The 19,631-nt window shown below is 39.6% G+C and overlaps 1 protein-coding gene across 1 annotated transcript in view; it reads left to right on the top strand.

The window, feature by feature from the left end:
• Positions 1-1,295: 1,295 nt before the first annotated feature.
• The window catches only part of LOC110382802 (cyclin-dependent kinase-like 1), a 29,001-nt gene continuing 10,665 nt past the window's right edge, over positions 1,296-19,631 (top strand). The window contains exons 1-4 of the mRNA XM_064039641.1: positions 1,296-1,582; positions 3,820-4,009; positions 8,354-8,473; positions 19,353-19,518. Of these exons, the coding sequence (XP_063895711.1) occupies positions 1,452-1,582; positions 3,820-4,009; positions 8,354-8,473; positions 19,353-19,518 (607 nt within the window). The 5' untranslated portion in view covers positions 1,296-1,451. The remainder of the gene's footprint in view (positions 1,583-3,819; positions 4,010-8,353; positions 8,474-19,352; positions 19,519-19,631) is intronic.

Here is a 19,631-nt window from a genome sequence, read left to right as displayed (position 1 = left end):
ATCGTTGCACCCTTAAATAAAAAAGCGATCGAAGTCACAGGTTAAATAAATAATGATTGCATTTGCATCTTAGATAACCGATCAACCAAAAAAAAAAAATGGAAATGTATATAGTTATCAGTAAAACATCAATAGCCTTTAAAAAATACCCCTTGAAGTCTCATAAAATCTAATTGGGGTAATTATTTGCTAAACTGAATGAACGGCAATCGTATGCGATCGACTTTTTGTCTTACCCGGGATTGAATCGAACGCCGTGCTCTGAAAAACGTCGCGTGTACCAATGTTTTAAATTACGGGAAAATATTCAAATTACAGCCACATATACTACATTGTGGTTATATAAATGGGCAAGGGTTTACTTTCTTATGTTCAAAAAATGATTTTTATTGGGCTTGACATACGGTAATTTATTATTTAAGGAAAGTTAAAACGTACGCTATCTATTAGGTACCGTTCGGAGATGTGTGGGTGGATAAACCCAGTTTAATTTAGCTCGATTTAATGAATAGATTGAAATAATTAGTTAGACAATCTTTACCTACAATAACGTTACCTATAACCTACTTACTTATTAATGAGATTTAGTTGAGTTGAGAACATAACGTGAGTGTGATGTCCACTTTCATGCAGACATAAGTTAAGTATATTCCTAAAGCATGCTGGTACCAGCAAAGAGGACCATCAGAGGTTGGTTACACTATCAAGATCGACCTAAATGATAATACATAGTTAAGTTTTTTTTCGTGGCCGACAATCAGCTCCTGAAGCTAAGAATATGCCTATCAAAATCCTCTAAACGATTATGTATTTATTTATATTACATGTTTATTTGAAAGAACTCCGTATTTGCGTTATGTCTGTGTTGATACCGTTATAACATTATGGCCCCATGTCGTAGCCCCTATGACATGTATTTAACATCCATTACCCGCAACGGGCACTGACATCATGTATGAAATCTTTATGAAAGTGTAGTCCGGGAGACCGACATGGGTATCAGCTTTTTTTCTACTTATATGGTTAACTACCTAGTATTAAATATTTTCCTTAAAAATCAACCGAAGAAGTAATGAAAAAGGGCCTTGTGGTCGTGGGGCTAATTGTTCCGCTCTTGAGGAAATTAAGTCTATTAAAACAATTTCTTATCCTTGTAGTATTTTCGAATAAGATTATTCTCCATAGAATAAAGAAAAAAAAGTCTGTCGATCCTCTAGCCTACATTCCGCCCTACCACCGCGGTTGTCATGTACACAGGCCCACACAAACTGTAAACAAAACATCGATCGATATTTCCTTCAAGCACAACTAAAAGCTTGGCAGCCTTTGCAACGACAACTCGTGCACAAATTAAAAAAATAAAATCGTCATTAACGTCATTCAAACCGGCGGGATTTTTGACATAGATTTTGGCGGGATATGCTCGCGAGTTTTCACGTTCGGATACGCGAATGAAGGATTTTATTGTGTGGGACTGTTCGCGTATCAAGCTGTGGAACAACGTGGCATCCTGTATGGAGAAATGGTTCGGTGATAAACGGTTGTGGTTATTTGGCAACAACCTGCCGCTGCTACCAAGGAGGTGAGATGATATAGAATTAGCCAATGTGAAAATTGACGTAGGTACTTATTTTCTTTTCCTATAAGCTCCCTCTTCTTTTGCAAATAAAGGTTAAAATCGCAAGAATGATCGATAGGTAGATACTTAGTGATTTTTAAAATTTTTATGCGTGGGACACTAGCAAAGCTGTCGAAATTCGTAACTTCTTCAATTTCAGTTTGAAAATGTTGTTTAGTAAAATAAAATACTTAAATGACTGGAATTTTTTTGATACCGTACCTAAAATTTAGGTCTATCCGAAAAAATGCTGAGGTCCTATCTTAACTTAAAAAAAATACTTTGGATAAGCAGGGGTGACAATGTTTACCCTAGTTTAGGTAAATTAGTAACGAACTTGAACTTGAAACATCCCCTAACTTAGACAATGAGTTCCCTTGACACAGAATAATAAGCTGCGAACTTTATAAACTAATCTAATTAAAGTCGAATTTAGGATCTTCTTCTTTCCAATCGATCTATGGACGTACATTTCAAATTTCGATGTGACCACTTGATTCATTGATTTTAAAATCTATGCCCGACTTGTAAGAAGAGCTATGTTTTATTTTCTAGCGCAAAAATTGGATATACATATGTATCTTTTTAAGTGATAATCATCATATGAAGGGATCATTTGCTGTGGGTACAGCGTGTCAGACTTTTACCGAACTTTTAAAATCCACCATGTTCTTTCTGGAGCCCTTCATGTACTAGGGCACGGTAGCTTGCAAAGAACCCTGTAGCGATTGGCTATACTGACTGTTACAGCCTTTTTATCGTCACAGGGCTCCTCGCACAAGGAGAAGGATTGGCGATTGGCTATAGGTACCATAAAATAATTAAACGAGACACACAAGGGACGTTCCCGGCTATTTCTTTTATTAACGATATGAGTATCATGGCACTCGGCGATAAACGCCGTCATGTTAGATAATAACTTAATTACTCAATGCAATTAACCTTTCGTATATTATGTAATTAAGATGATTGAAACGTGAGCGATAGCCGATGGCTTATCGGTTACAATTATTCGTTGTAATATGAAGTAGACAGGTTGACGACAGTTATTGAAATTTCTGTTTACCTAACACAGCGTCACAGTTATCGATCTATATAGTGTTAGGCTTTGGTCAACTTTTCCTCCTCTATGGACGTACTCTTCATAGCTAAAGGTCGTCTCCTTGAAAAGAGTCCTTCAAAGTTCTTACACAATCTGTCTCCAAGTATGCCGATGGAGGACCAATGAGGACCATTACCTTCTTCAGTCGTTAGCAAAACTTGCCTAAATGGCAGAGTTATTGGGTGGTGATCCTTAGCCTTAGTATGAAATTATAATATTCAGCGTGAGAATCGCCAGCTGAACGTAAATAATAGATTTTTAATGACTCATTTGCCAATGTATTTAAAGGAAAATATAATAAAATCATAGCAGTCGAACGAGCCCTTTCGTTTTATTTCTACTACTAATTTGCAAGAAGGTTCTATCTTTCCCTATTCTTTCCAAAGAAAGAGGCCATACGGAACTCTAATCTTCTTTATGATGGCACTAAAAATCTTTCACGTCAAAATGGCTGTCAGTTATTCTCCATGATATTGCCATGATACCTTTAGACCTCTAGGTTATGTTTAGTTAAATACTTTGGAATAAATCCTACCACAATATCTGCTTTCTTCAAATTATGTTGGAGAGCAGAAACAAATTATGCAGAACACTTTTCGACTATAGGGGTTAAAATTACAGTGCCACGATGAGAGGGGAGGAAATAAATAGAGCTATCGTATCGCCTGAAGTGATCACTTTCAGGTACTTTACTTGCCATTTGCATATACGGTTATACGGTAATGCAATAGAATTTTATAGTAGCAAGTCTCTTTGGCTTAAGTTTCTACCATGTATACCTAGCTTTTAGGTACTTTCTATTGAGACCGCCTACCATGGACCCACCCTAGAGGTGTATTAATCCTATTACACAGTAACTTCTCCTCTTCATTCGATTGTTGTGAAATTCAGGTTCATACCCAACCGTCTTCCACTACACTCATGACAAAATAGTCCTTGTCTCATTTCCTTACATGAGAACTGAGAACAGCCGCCTTGGTCCACTAACACCAACCTCCCGGTATTTAGCACCTTGCACTTGCTCCCTTAAATTCGCCGAGAACATACCAACCGTATTCCGCAACCCAATCAAATATTCACGTCGCTGTCTTTCCCGCAGGTCACGCGCGAGCAGTCGCGCGATGGAGCGTTACGAGAAGCTGGCGAAGCTCGGCGAGGGCTCCTACGGGCTCGTGTACAAGTGCCGCAACCGCGACACCGGCGAGATAGTCGCCGTCAAGAAGTTCGTCGAGAACGAAGACGATCCCCTCATTAGGAAAATTGCGCTTCGGGAGATTAGGATGCTTAAAGTAAGTTTTTTATTCACTCTTTTTTGAGACTAACGTGGTCTTAGTCTACAGAGGGAAATACATATTAGGACATGGGGTACCTACTTGTAGGAAGAGACCGTCCCACGGTATATCTTTTTAAAAGATAAATGGACACACTCAGAGACATTTAATGGTTACTTAAGCCGTTCCTTAGTGCAGATTTTCTATGAGAATCTGTAACTAAGGAGTGACTTAAGTAATCATTAAATGTCTTTGAATGTGGGAGAAAGTGTTACACAATCTGTTTTCCCGAATGTCGGAAAATGAAAGGAATATGACAGTCTATGCTGACATATTATATGCAAAGGAATATGACAGCTACACGACGACTGATGCATGCGTGCCGTCTGTTGGGACTGGTCACCTCCAGCCTGATGTGGCTCTTTCCTCAAAAGGCCATTCCAGACCGCGTACATGGTGACACTCACACATGATATTACTTGATTTATAACATGTTTGGACTTTAAAAGAGACTATGACCCTTGAGTTTGTTTCGGCGTTTCTTCTCAGGGATCAGTCAGTTAGGAAATGCCGACCTCAGCGTTCTTAAAATGACGTGTAAAAGTGATGTAATGTCCAACTTGCAAAATAAACGATTTCATTTCATTTCATATGAAGATAATATGCTTGAAATACGTAGACATATAGGTAGGCTTAAGATATTTCCTCCTAAATTAAACGGCCCATCTTCTTCTACCGTCTTTAGGACCACCCTGCCATATTCAAGTAACTTAAAAGCTCCCTTTTATTAACCTTCAGTTTCATGGTTAAAATATCCAATCCTAATAAGTGAAGTTATCGATAGATAATATCGATGACGTGGTTCCGTCAATTTGGACAATACGGAACTAATAACACGAAAACTTCACTTAATTGATTAATGTTATGTTGTGTTGTCCAAACGATCGTTATCTCAATTGATAAAATAAAAGGTCCTGTTATTAATAACTGTTCTGTCGCGTTGATAACATGTCCCTCCTGTCCCAAAAGTGAGCACATGGGAAGTATTGCTAAAGTAAATGATCTATCCACAATCCACATCCATTAATTCTATTTCCTCATTTTTTATCTGCTCATGTACTTTATTTACTAATCATCATTAATTTAAGAGCCCAGCTCTTGTCGGTGCAGCTCCTTCCATTTACACCTATCTAGCGCCAACTCCTGAACTTCCTTATACGTCACAACCTTCACCTTTTCTTTACTTTGCTTGATGTAGCTATATCTTGGACGACCCCTTCCTCTCTTTCCTTCGACCTTCCCTTCCACGATGTTTTTGATAAAATCGTCGTGACGTATAAGGTGTCCTATCATTTTTCCTCTCCTATTCTCTATATTTTGCAATAGTTGCCTCTTAATTCCTACTCTGTTTAGTACTTCCTCGTTAGTAACTCTTTCCGTCCAGCTAATTCTCTCCATCCTCCTCCAGCACCACATCTCAAAAGCCTCTAGTCTGATACTTATATTTACTAATACTTCGACTGAAACTCTCTATTCTTATCAGGTCCTTATTTGTTATCTTCAAATGTCTTATGGGCACTAATGACTTGTAACTGCACCACCCAGCCGTCTTCTAAAGCTCTGTCGGTTTCAATGCTAAAACAGACAATGAAATAAATCGCACTAACCTTAGACCGACGACTGACTTAGGAATACTAGTTAATCAAGCACCTATCATTTTATCTATGTTAATTCCTTCACCTGCATTATGAAGTGACCTTTAAGTAATAACGTTTGCAACCCTCCAAGGCCAAGAGTACTAATAAAGAGAAAATTGGCCACAGATATCGATTTGTGCATTCACAATGATTATGGGAATTTAAAGATGGTGGTCATATATCAATTCCTAGACGTGAATCATGTTATCATGAAATACGTCGCATGTTTCAACGTATTGTGTCATTAAATTAAATTATACACGATTATTTATGCTGTACCTGTTATTATTTTAATGTATAGGTATCCTATCTTTTATGTTCTAACATGAACTACATGGAAGAACATTTTTTTTCCTAGTTTTGACTTTCCCACCGCTGGACAAAAGCATCCGTATTTGTTCTTCATGTCTCCCGATCCGTCAAGTTTTCCCACCAATCAAGAACATGCTTTGACAAAAATATGAGGCAGTCAACAACTTTGTCGACAAAGTTATGTTTTCTCCTTTATTAACCCTATTCTACCAGTATCTTCACTAAAGCCAGCTTTTCTTCTCATTATCTGCCATGTCTTTGTCTGTTAGCCTTAATAACTTCCCTGTCCCGTGAGTCATATGTGATACACACCGATTGTCTTACCGATTGTCTCCTTCGTGGACAGTGAAGTGGTTAAATATCTTGATAGACGCGTCCACAAAAATCGGCGGATATTTTGTCTTATTACTTTTCTAAGACAAGTCTGATCCTAGGTAAGACTCACTGTTAGACTTACTAGCTTCTGAATACCTATAACGACTACCAAAGATGTTCAATGACATGACAGCCATATATAAGAATAAGCTAGGCATAAGAAGTATATTTGTCATTATTAAGGTAGATTGATTGGGTCGACGGACTCGCCCCTATCACATATGAAACTTGATTACAGTTGGAAAACTAAGTACATTGACCTTTGCTTTTACCCCCTTTAAAACCATGTATGCGTGACTGTAATTACAATTATTATACCAAAGTTTTTTATTTTGTGGAAACCCCCTTTTTCGTAAGCAACTAAGTTATAATTTTTTTGCCTTTTCTGTTTTGTTTGTTTGTCTACTTTTAAATGGAAAAGGTAAAAGGTCAAGAAACTGACCGGACGATTAGAAAGAGGTAGGAAAGTGCATCGTCTGATTTATTTTTAGCTTAGTCGTTTATTTTTCTTTTTATGTGTGTGAGTATGCTTTAGGTACTCTGATTAAGTTTTAGACTACTTCAAGATTACTTTGGGAACGGTTCGACTTTGGACGTATTTTTTTTTCTTTCAACCACTTATTGTATTTATAGATTGATTCATTCTTCTTCTTCTTCTTCTTCTTAGCGTCTATCCCGTCTTGTGACGGGGTCCGCTTTCCGTATCTTCTTCTTCCACTTCGCTCTATCCTGGACATTATTTATTTAAATTATTTATTATGTAACGTAACCTATTTGCTGATTGGGTTTCCCCGAAAAACAACTCGATATTTATTATGCATTAGCAAACATGTTTTCCCAAAATTATTGAATAATACTATGTAGAATAATTTGGAGTTGTTATAATTAGAAAATTACTAATAGGTAATATTTTCCGAAATATACATTTATTTGAATAATAAACCGATATAAGTAACATTTTTGGTTAAAACAAAAATATATTAGGTATTATTCTATTTGTCCTCATCCTCCGAGCCTTTTCCCAATCATGTTGGGGTCGGCTTCCAGTCTAACCGGATTCAGCTGAGTACCAGTGCTTTACAAGAAGCGACTGCCTATCTGACCTCCTCAACCCAGTTACCCGGGTAACCCGATACCCCTTGGTTAGACTGGTGTCAGACTTACTGGCTTCTGACTACCCGTGACGACTGCCAAGGATGTTCAATGACAGCCGGGACCTACAGTTTAACGTGCCATCCGAAACACAGTCCATGGTGTCTAAGATATACTTAGAAAATACATACAAACTTAGAAAAGTTGCATTGGTACTTGCCTGACCTGGGAGCGAACCCGCGCCCTCATACTTGAGAGGTTGGTCCTTTACCCACTAGGCCACCACGACTTTTTTTCTTACACCTTACACCACGACTTTTATTCTATTTGTCCTGTATATCCTTTAATAGCAAATGTCATTATAACTGGTTAATTAAAGCCGTAGGCGAGTTGTTTTATAATAAAGTTGATTTTTTATGCAATTTTTATTATACTGGTTTCACTTTTTGCATATCTGTGAACTTATAACTTGTTGGTATTGGTACGATATCAAAGCAAAACGGCTGAACGAACAGATAGTTGGTATCCCGAAAACTGCAGTAGGCTTTATCTGGATAGGCAAATTCATTTTGTAGTGACGTTCATAATATTAGTTAAGAATACAATACTATTTAATCCTATTCTTCTTCTGCTTCTTTCGTGTCGATGACATGTCTTATAGTTAACTACAGTTTGTCAGCCCAATATGCCGCCACAGCGAGAGCACGGACGGATGCGCCCATTAGGTCCGCCCGCGAGCAAGTTTCAGGGCATAGTGGACATGCGATGAGGTAGGACATGGTCTGCACAGCAGCCCCGCACTCGCACCCAAAGTCTTTGCTCTTTGCTCTCTCCGGACGACCTGTGTTCCTATAACTAACTAGTAATCCAAGTTTCTTGTTCGCAGAACTTGAAGCACCCTAATCTAGTGAACCTGATCGAAGTGTTTCGCCGCAAGCGCAAGCTGCACCTCGTGTTCGAGTACTGTGACCACACGGTGCTGCATGAGCTGGAGAAGTATCCTGCTGTGAGTATACCTCATCATCATCATCTATCATCACCTAGTGATCGAAGTGTTTCGCCGCAAGCGCAAGCTGCACCTCGTGTTCGAGTACTGTGACCACACGGTGCTGCATGAGCTGGAGAAGTATCCTGCTGTGAGTATACCTCATCATCATCATCTATCATCACCTAGTGATCGAAGTGTTTCGCCGCAAGCGCAAGCTGCACCTCGTGTTCGAGTACTGTGACCACACGGTGCTGCATGAGCTGGAGAAGTATCCTGCTGTGAGTATACCTCATCATCATCATCTATCATCACCTAGTGATCGAAGTGTTTCGCCGCAAGCGCAAGCTGCACCTCGTGTTCGAGTACTGTGACCACACGGTGCTGCAGGAGCTGGAGAAGTATCCTGCTGTGAGTATACCTCATCATCATCATCTATCATCACCTAGTGATCGAAGTGTTTCGCCGCAAGCGCAAGCTGCACCTCGTGTTCGAGTACTGTGACCACACGGTGCTGCATGAGCTGGAGAAGTAACCTGCTGTGAGTATACCTCATCATCATCATCTATCATCACCTAGGGATCGAAGTTACTTCTCGAACAAAGCGAGATTGAACGTAATTATTTTGTTTTGTTAAAATGTCTCTATTATTAGAATTTTATGGTCATCGTAGTAGCTTACATAACTAAAGAAACTAGACATGTTTTTTTACGTATAATAACTCATAATACTTATAATCACTCTTGTATCCTTGTGGACCTAATAATAGAAACAGTTTTCCGAAAAAACATGCCTATCAAGTTTCCAACTTCTTAATGTCGTGTTTTGCTATTCATAAAATATTATACATTGATTGACACAAATATAATACTCAGTACAAAGAAATACATGAAGCATTGTAACTGAAAGAAAGTAATACTTAAAGAAAATCAATACATACGACGTTAACAACCCGTAAAAATGTCAAATGACCTTGCTACAGTTTTTACCTTTCTCCTTATTGTGTACCTATAACAATTACCAAAACTTTTACTCTTTATGCCTCAAGGGAAAAGTACGACATTTTATATTGTTAGTACTAGCTTTTGCCCGCGGCTTCATGTAAATGCTGGTAAGTCTGACAACCAGGGGGTATCATGTTGCCCGGGTAACTGGGTTGAAGAGGTCAGATAGGCAATCGGTCCATTCAAGTTACTGGTACTCAGCTGCATCTGGTTAGACTGGAAGCCGACCCCAACAAAGTTGGAAAATGTAATAATAAACGTTCTTCCATGACTCCTTTTTAGAAGAATATTTTATAGAAAAAATAACACAAAATAACGTGCTCAGCTGTTTAATAAATTAAACAAACCTGTTATTATGCAATCATTTGACTTTGAAAAAACTTACGAAGTTCAATCAAAGTGAATATTAATTTAGTTCGCGTGATCATATCTATTTTAGTTTTTACAAACCGCTTGGTTAAATTACTATTAAAAATCTTTGTTTTTGTCTCAATTTATATTGCAAAGTTTTTAGTAACCTTTATTTTGTCGCTGTTATGTAAATCAATCGTCGTAATACGTATCGTCTTTTTCTGGTATAATTATTATGTTATATAATAGCCGCTTAATAGACGCTAGGGTAGTATGTAATATTCTATTTAAAATTTCGAAAAAAGTTTAAAATCTTACTACAAAAGGAAAAATGAAATACATGGAGGAACAAAAATAGATTAGAGTTTAGAGCAATTAATAACATCTTGATGAAATGTTTTAGTTTTTATTCAATTTTCAAACGTTCGAAGAACGCATTTCAAAATACAAGCATGCGTTTTTACGAATCTCTACAATAAAATACTCCTTTCTCTAAAATACTCCTTTAAAAATATATTATGTACATACATACTCTTATTTTGGAGAGAAATCTAGAAAAATCTCTCTAGAACAATACTACGTCGTGCATTGAAAGGGCTACTGTCACAACCCCGTCACGAACCCCATAAAAATGGCAAGGGTTAACGAAAGCATTTTTCCTCGGCAAAACAAATAAAAAATCGATTCGCCATTCTAATTCGGTTGAACGGTTTCCAATCGATACTATCGTGAGTTTCGATGTATTTTTATCTTTGAATTTGTTAAACGGTGAGTATGCAGGTGGATTTTGTTTTACGCGAAAATCTGAGCCAAGGACATGCGGTTTTGCTGGTTTGTTGACGGTAATCTATCTATTATTGTATTGTATCTATCTATGAGTCTAATCCTTACTAATCCTTACTTCCTTACTAATATTATAAATCGGAAAGTGAGTTTGTTTGTTTGTTTGTTTGTTTGTTTGTTTGTTCCGCTTTCACGCCGTAACTACTGAACCGATTGCTTTGAAATTTTGCAGACGTAAAGTTAGAAGTCCGGATTAAATAATAGGGTACTTTTTATCCCGAAAAAAATAGATATTCCCGAGGGAAAACAAAAATATTGTTTGCTTGATGGATGGATTGTAGATGGCGCTGTGTGTCGTTTAAAAAATGATACGATAATGAATCCTCGAAAATGAGGAATTCCCGAGGGATGATGTACAATTTGTTTAATCGTCTAATAAACTGTTTTTTTTTTTACATCTACTTATATATTGCAAACGAATATGAACATATAAATTTAGAAGCTAAATGATACGATAATGAATCTTCGAAAATGAGGAATTCCCGAGGGATGACGTACAATTTGTTTTATCGTCTTAACTGTTTTTTTTACATCTACTTATCCTGAAATAACTATAATTCAACGAATTACTAATTGGTATATGTATTAGTTAAGTTATTTAGTTCTTGAGGTATGCCATAGATGGCGCTGGGTGTTTTTAAAACGTGGTAACGATGTGTTTTTAAAATACGTAAGAATGAGGGTTTTCTAAAATGGCAATCCACGAGGTGGCAGCACCGAGTCGTCAGGTCCAATAACTGTCAAAGTGCTTATCTTTACTATGAATAGTGAACGATTTTAGTGTTTTTTTTATTTTATAATTAAAGCACTGCATTATTGTTTTACTATTGCGGTTGAGTAAATAAAAAAAACTAAATCATATTGTGTTAACAAATTTTTCAACAAGCTTTTCCTTAGTACCAGTGGCTTTTGCACCTTCTCTCTTAGCTCAATTTTTAGTTCGGAAACCTTATTCTGACCGTAGTCCATAATAAAATCAATAACACTTCCAATATAACAGAATTTCAATAAACAATAAGTTCGGCACCTACAATTCCATACTATTTGACAGCTGTTTGGACCAGACGCATACGTGGCGCCACCCGGTGGCAGAAAAAATTTCAAAAACCCTCATAGCTTTTTAAAACGTGGTGACGTTGTTTTTTTTAAGATACGTAAGAAGTGCAATGATATCTCGCGCTTTAACCTGTAGCTCATTGTTCAATCGCGAGCTTCCCGATAGCTCGATAGATGGCGTTGTGCTTTTCTGTATCGCGGTGTTAAGGTTCGCCGCGAATTAGTCTTAAGGTGTTTTGAAATAAATATTTCTTTTTTGTACTCGCTCTAGAAGCAGTGTCTAACACTCATACACTTATTCGGTGCACTTTTCGACTCATTTACTTGCTGTTTTATTTTCGCTTTTTTTGGTTCCTACCATTTTACACTGAATTGTGTATTTTATAGATTTTAGGTTTTAAGCAGTAGCTGTATAATAGTTAGGTTTAGTTAGTTTAGTGGTTTTTTTCTAGGTAGTTATCTAAAGTAGTTATTGTTTTTTCGATAGGTTAGGTTAGGTTAGTTTAGTTTTTTTCGTGGTTTAGATTCTTATAGTTTAGTTTGGGATTTTAGTTTAGGTTTATAGTTTATACTCATATTTTCACAATGCCTCGCAAACGCAAATCTAATTTGTCGAGCACCTCATCTAAAGCTCGGGCAATGAAAATTGCCCGATCTCAAGAATCGTCTCTCCATGCTGAATTAAGAAGGCGCGAACAAGCAGAGCGTCAGGCTGCTTCGAGAGCTGCTGAGCTACCATCTCAGCGCCAGCAAAGACTTGAGGAGCAAGCCGCTCGCCAAGCTTCTTTGAGGGCTTCTGAGAATGATATTCGTACTCAAGTCCGTTTATCGCAACAGGCTCAACGTCAGACAGCACTAAGGGCGTTAGAGTCACCTCTTCAAACGCAGCTACGTTTGGAAGAGCAAGTAGAAAGACAAGCTGTTTTGAGAGCTAACGAGACGCCCCTTGAAACACAGCTTCGTTTAGAGGAGCAAGCAGAAAGACAAGCCGTTTTGAGAGCTAACGAGACGCCCCATGAAACACAGCTTCGTTTAGAGGAGCAAGCAGAAAGACAAGCCGTTTTGAGAGCTAACGAGACGCCCCATGAAACACAGCTTCGTTTAGAGGAGCAAGCAGAAAGACAAGCCGTTTTGAGAGCTAACGAGACGCCCCATGAAACACAGCTTCGTTTAGAGGAGCAAGCAGAAAGACAAGCCGTTTTGAGAGCTAACGAGACGCCCATGAAACACAGCTTCGTTTAGAGGAGCAAGCAGAAAGACAAGCCGTTTTGAGAGCTAACGAGACGCCCCATGAAACACAGCTTCGTTTAGAGGAGCAAGCAGAAAGACAAGCCGTTTTGAGAGCTAACGAGACGCCCATGAAACACAGCTTCGTTTAGAGGAGCAAGCAGAAAGACAAGCCGTTTTGAGAGCTAACGAGACGCCCCATGAAACACAGCTTCGTTTAGAGGAGCAAGCAGAAAGACAAGCCGTTTTGAGAGCTAACGAGACGCCCCATGAAACACAGCTTCGTTTAGAGGAGCAAGCAGAAAGACAAGCCGTTTTGAGAGCTAACGAGACGCCCCATGAAACACAGCTTCGTTTAGAGGAGCAAGCAGAAAGACAAGCCGTTTTGAGAGCTAACAAGACTCCCCTTGAAACACAGCTTCGTTTAGAGGAGCAAACAGAAAGACAAGCTATTTTGAGAGCTAATGAGACGCCTCTTCAAACGCAACAACGTTTAGAGGAGCAAGCTGGGCGACAGGCAGCTTCTAGAATGGCGGAGACTCCAGAAGAGTCTCTGGCGAGAAGAACCGCGCATGCAGAAATGCAAGCAGAACGGCGTCGAGCTTTTATGAAAAATACTTGGTCTGTGTTTAATAATACTGCATTTGAATACGATCCTTTGATCGATTACAAAAACCATTCCTTGGTCGTCATCGGGTTAATGAATAAAAAATGTAGGTTTTGTGATGCCCTTAAATGGAAGGACGAAACGGCAGGTCTCTGTTGTGTCAATGGGAAAGTACGTATTCCTACATTGGATGCACCAGAAGAACCCCTCAAAACTCTTCTTTTATATGACTCCGATGAGTCACGGCGCTTTTTAAATAGGATTCGAAAATATAATTCCTGTTTCCAGATGACATCTTTCGGGGTAGACCGGGAAATAATCATGCCCGGATTTTCACCAACTTTTACTATCCAGGGCCAAGTTTACCACAGGATCGGTTCTATGCTTCCCGCGGCCAATGAACAACATAAATTTCTTCAGATATATTTCATGGGAGATGAAGATAATGAAGCAGATCGGCGATGTCAGTACATTCAAATAACTGCCTCGTTGGTCTAGTGGGCGCAAGTGCGGCTGCTGAGCACGAGGTCTCGGGTTCGATTCCCGAGTCGGGCCGAAATCGCTTTGTGGGTTTTAGAAGACTTTCACAAAGCAGCCCGGAGCCTGGAAGCTGGTGATTGATTCACCCGTGCATCGGAGAGCACGTAAATGTCGGTCCTGCGCCTGATCTCTCTCCGGTCGTGTCGGATTACCGTCCCATCGGACTATGAGAGTGAAGGAATAGGGAGTGCACTTGTGTCTGCGCAAATGCTCGTGCACTATAATATGTCCTGCGTAGTTGGCTAATCTCCTTACATGAGAACAGCCGCCGTAGCCGATAATCGGCTAGGAGGACATCATCATCACATTCAAGGAGTTGAGAGGGAAATCGTACTAAAAATCCAAAGAATGTTGCATGAGCACAATCGACTTATTAATACTTTTAAAACGGCGTTAGACCGCATGCCTCACGAACAATACAAATTGGTTATTCACGCAGATCGCACTCCGCATGGAGAACACGAGAGACGATTCAATGCGCCTCTCATCAATGATGTTGCTGCAGTGGTTTGTGGTGACTTTTCTTCATCACGCGACATCGTTCTCCGAGCGCATGATAATACTTTGACACGCGTACCCGATACTCACAAGTTCTATGACGCCCTTCAGTATCCCTTGATTTTCAGCAAAGGCCAAGAAGGTTATCATTTTGAGCTGCCATTAATCAACCCAACTACAGGTCAACCCATGCCTAATAAAAAAGTAACCTGTATGAACTTTTATGCTTATCACATGATGTTACGTGAGAATGATTTTAACTTGCTTCCCCGTTTCAGGCAAATTTTCCATCAGTTTTTAGTGGACATGTGGGTTAAAACAGAGAGCGAGCGCCTCCGTTATATAACTCTTAACCAAAAAAAATTACGAGCTGAACAATACATTCACCTGCAAGATGCAGTAAGTAACGATGCCAATGTAAATCCCAGTGATTTAGGAAAGATGGTTATTCTCCCACCAACTTTTATCAATAGCCCGCGCTACTTACACGAATATACGCAAGATGCTTTTGCATACGTACGCGCTCACGGCCGTCCCGATCTCTTTGTTACATTCACCTGTAACCCATCTTGGAAGGAGATAACCGATGAGTTAATGCCAGGTCAGAAACCAATTGACAGACACGACTTGATAGCGAGAGTATTCAGATTAAAAGTACAGAAACTTATGGGTGTCATTACCAAAGGTAAAGTATTTGGCGACGTGCAATGTTGTATGTACTCCATCGAATGGCAGAAAAGGGGGCTGCCACATGTTCATATTTTGATTTGGCTCAAGGAGAAATTGCGACCTACCCACATTGACAATCTGATTAGCGCTGAAATTCCTGATCCTACAGAAGATAAGGAGTTGCACGACACTGTGGTTAAAAACATGATGCATGGTCCCTGTGGCATTCGTAACTCTACGTCACCGTGTATGAAGGAGGGGAAATGCACAAAAAAGTACCCGCGATCACTTATAAAAGACACTATCCACAATGAACAGGGCTATCCGTTATACAGAAGAAGATCACCTGAAGACGGGGGCCGAACGGTTACTATCAAAACCCGCAGCGGAGCTTTTGAAACTATGGACAATAGTTGGATTGTACCGTACTCGCCAATTTTATGTAAAATATTTAATGCCCATATAAATGTGGAGGCCTGCGGTTCCGTGCGCGCTATCAAATATATTTGTAAATATATTAACAAAGGAACCGATCAAGCCGTGTTCAATTTTATACAGGAAGCTGGATCGTCTGTCTTAAACGAAGTGCAAGCTTTCCAACAGGGGCGTTATGTGAGCAGCAATGAGGCAGCATGGCGACTTTTAGGATTCCCATTACATGAAAGGCACCCCACTGTCACTCACTTGGCCGTGCATTTAGAAAACGGAGAGCGTGTGTATTTTAATGAAAGCAATTTTCATGATAGAATGGCGTCTCCGCCAAAGACAACACTGACCGCATTTTTCCATCTTTGCCAAATCGACCCATTTGCAAAAACTCTTTTGTATTCAGAGGTTCCCCGATACTATACATGGAATGCCTCTAGAAAAGAGTGGAAACGTCGCATTCAAGGCACCCCAGTAGAAAACTGGCCCGGGGTAAAATCAGGGGATGCTCTTGGTCGTGTATATACTGTTCACGTGTGCAATTTTGAGTGTTTTTGTTTAAGAATGCTTCTGCACCATGTTCGTGGACCAACTAGCCACAGGGACCTTAAAATTGTGAACGGTCAAGAGTGCGCAACATACAGAGAGGCATGTGAAGTTCTTGGTCTGTTGGAGAATGATAATCATTGGGAGGAAACCATGATAGAAGCAGTTCAATGCAGATCACCTACAAAAATAAGAGAGTTGTTTGCAACCTTGATCTCAACCTGCGGTGTTGCTAATCCTCAACAGCTATGGGAAAAATATAAAAATGATATGGCAGAAGATATTTTAAAAAGATTGCAGATGACACATCCGGACATCACGTACAATGATTTTATTTACAACGAGGCTCTCACTAAAATAGAAAATAAAACTATGGAAATAATCGGTAAAAAATTGAGTGAATTTGGAATGACTAGCCCACAACGATCAGAAGAAAGCGTAAATGACATCGCCAGAGAGCTAGATTATAATGCTACTATACTGCAACAACAAGTAAATGACATGGTCCCACAATTGTTACCCGAGCAAAAAACTGTATTCGACGAAGTAACACGCTACGTAGAGTCAGGGAATGGCGCACTTTTCTTTCTTGATGCTCCGGGGGGCACTGGAAAAACTTTTTTACTGAATCTTCTTCTGGCTCATGTCAGAAAGGATAAAAGCATTGCAGTAGCCGTTGCTTCCTCTGGAATTGCTGCCACGCTGCTCACAGGAGGACGAACTGCGCACTCCGTTTTGAAACTGCCTCTAAATCTTGCTCAAGAGGAATCCCCAATCTGTAATTTTAGTAAAAATAGTGGTCGGGCCGCGATGCTGCGCCAGTGTAAGCTGTTAGTTTGGGATGAGTGTACCATGTCGCACAAAGGAGCTATTGAAGCTCTCAATAGGACTTTGCAGGATATAAGGGACTGCAAGAGCATAATGGGAGGATTGGTAGTTTTATTAGCAGGTGACTTCCGGCAAACACTGCCAGTCATACAAAGGGGGACTCCAGCAGATGAAATAAAAGCTTGCCTAAAATCTTCCAAGTTGTGGGACCATGTCATAAAGTTTAAATTAACCACAAACATGCGAGTGCGATTATTCAATGACATTCAATCGGGTAATTACGCGGAAACATTGTTAAAAATCGGTGATGGGAAAATGAAAGTAGATGCAGAGGGAATGATAACTTTAACGGAAGAGTTTTGTAATGTTGTGGGCAGCGAATCGGAGTTGGTAGCAAAAGTTTATACTGACTTACACGCTCATATAAATGATGATCAATGGCTCTGCGAACGCGCAATATTAGCACCAAAAAATGAAACGGTCACTAAAATAAATGAAAATATTTTGAATGAAGTTATGGGAGAAAATACTGAATATTTATCTGTAGACACAGTGATAGAAACAGAACATAGTGCCTCATATCCTGTGGAGTTTTTAAATTCTTTGGAATTATCTGGGGTGCCTTCTCATAAATTAAAACTAAAAGTAGGTGTTCCGGTGATGCTCATGCGTAATCTCGATGCCCCTAGACTGTGTAATGGTACCAGGCTGCGTGTCACTCAGCTTGGGCGGAACATTATTACAGCCACTATTTTAACTGGCGCAGCAAAGGGTGAAAGTGTACTCATTCCTCGGATTCCGATTATTCCAACAGACCTCCCATTTCAATTTAAAAGACTTCAATTTCCTATAAGGGTTTCATTTGCAATGACCATTAATAAAGCACAAGGCCAAACTCTAAGGGTTGCTGGAGTACACTTAGAAAAACATTGTTTTTCCCATGGTCAACTCTATGTAGCGTGTTCCCGGGTTTCCAGTGCCCAAAATCTGCATGTTTTTGCTCCACAAGGGAAAACGTATAATATAGTGTACCATTCAGTTTTGGTTTAATAACTAATCTTATCCAGCGTTACATCGCGCTTCTTAGATTTTTCCGTGGGAATGAGAAGTTTTCTTATAGTTGTGATTTATACCGCAATATAACCGAATTCCACGCGGGCGAAGCCGCGGGCGGAAAGCTAGTAATGTATATAATGAGATAGAACCTATATAAATAACTAATACATGTTGTATAATCTACAATACTAACGCCAAAAACGCTGCCATATATTGCAATCCGAGACCTGCGAAACCAAAAGTCATAGTTTTTTTGACAGATAAGCTCTTAATAGACTAACCGAGGCTTTATCAGTAGCCTGTGAAACTGGCCATAAAATATAACACCTTCAGGCTATACGTACGTAACTTTCCGTTCAAAAGTGCCCTCAGCTACTTCTCACATTTTCCTAAAATTAAAACATAACCACAAACTTAAAAACACCGTTAATTTTATAGGTAACAACAGCATAAAACAAAAATGGTCGAAGTAATCGGTTACAATCAACTTCGGAAGTCTATTAAGTAGATTGGGGTGCACTCCCACCGCAGTGGAAGCCGCAGTGCCATGCAACGACCGCTGCTAATAGCTGATGTGAACGAACCTTTACTTTTGTTATGCATTTTGGTCGGAACTCTTATTACTGGGTAGAGTGGGTAGACTATGCAATTATGCAAATAGATGGTATTTCTCTTGAGTTTTTGTACGCCTTGACTTATGTTACCTCCTACAAAACATTATGTAATGAAAATACATGTGTATTAAAAAAAAGATTTCTAAACTAATAAGGTGAACGTATTTTTTGCAATATTAAAAAACCATCGTTATGTCTGAAGCTGCCAAGTCTATGACGCGCAGACCTTCACGGCGTAGCAGAGTCGCGTAGCACATTGATGCGTAGCACAGACTGCGTAGCATTCGTAGACTACCTGCGTAGGCTTGAGTCACGGGAGACGTAGTACCACAGATTACCTTAATAGTTCGTAGTACCCAATTTATTTTAATTTCAACTGTGCGCTGAAATTACCTTCATCGGTTTCTGTTCAATATAACTGAATTGATTCTTATTTTTTTAAATTCCTTCTATGTCAATGCCGTTAGTCCTACTGATGATGTAGAAACGCAAATACACGTAAAACCGTGCCGCAGGTTTTTTATCGCTTCCAAATAAAATGACAAAATAGCCATCAAACCAAAAATTCCCTTACACTTAGCACCCAAAACTTCAAAACATTCCTCAAACCACTAACTCCACCTTTCTTCCGCCAGGGTTGTCCGGAGCTCCTCTCCAAGCAGATAATCTGGCAGACCCTGCAAGGAGTCGCATACTGCCACCGACACAACTGCATCCACAGGGACGTGAAGCCGGAGAACATACTGCTGACGTCAGAGGGCGTCGTCAAGCTGTGCGACTTCGGCTTCGCTAGGATGATCAGTGCGTGTGACTTTGTGACTTTTGTAGATTTTCTTAGTTCCGCGTGCCGTTCTAGATGTCCTCACAGTTTCACCGGACTTTCGAGGGAACTTCGTTGTGCAACTGGGTAAAAA

The sequence above is a fragment of the Helicoverpa armigera genome, chromosome 20, assembly GCF_030705265.1.
Source record: "Helicoverpa armigera isolate CAAS_96S chromosome 20, ASM3070526v1, whole genome shotgun sequence".
Lineage (NCBI taxonomy): Eukaryota > Metazoa > Arthropoda > Insecta > Lepidoptera > Noctuidae > Helicoverpa > Helicoverpa armigera.
Note: the sequence above shows the minus strand (reverse complement) of the source record. Positions and strands in the feature narration are given on the sequence as shown.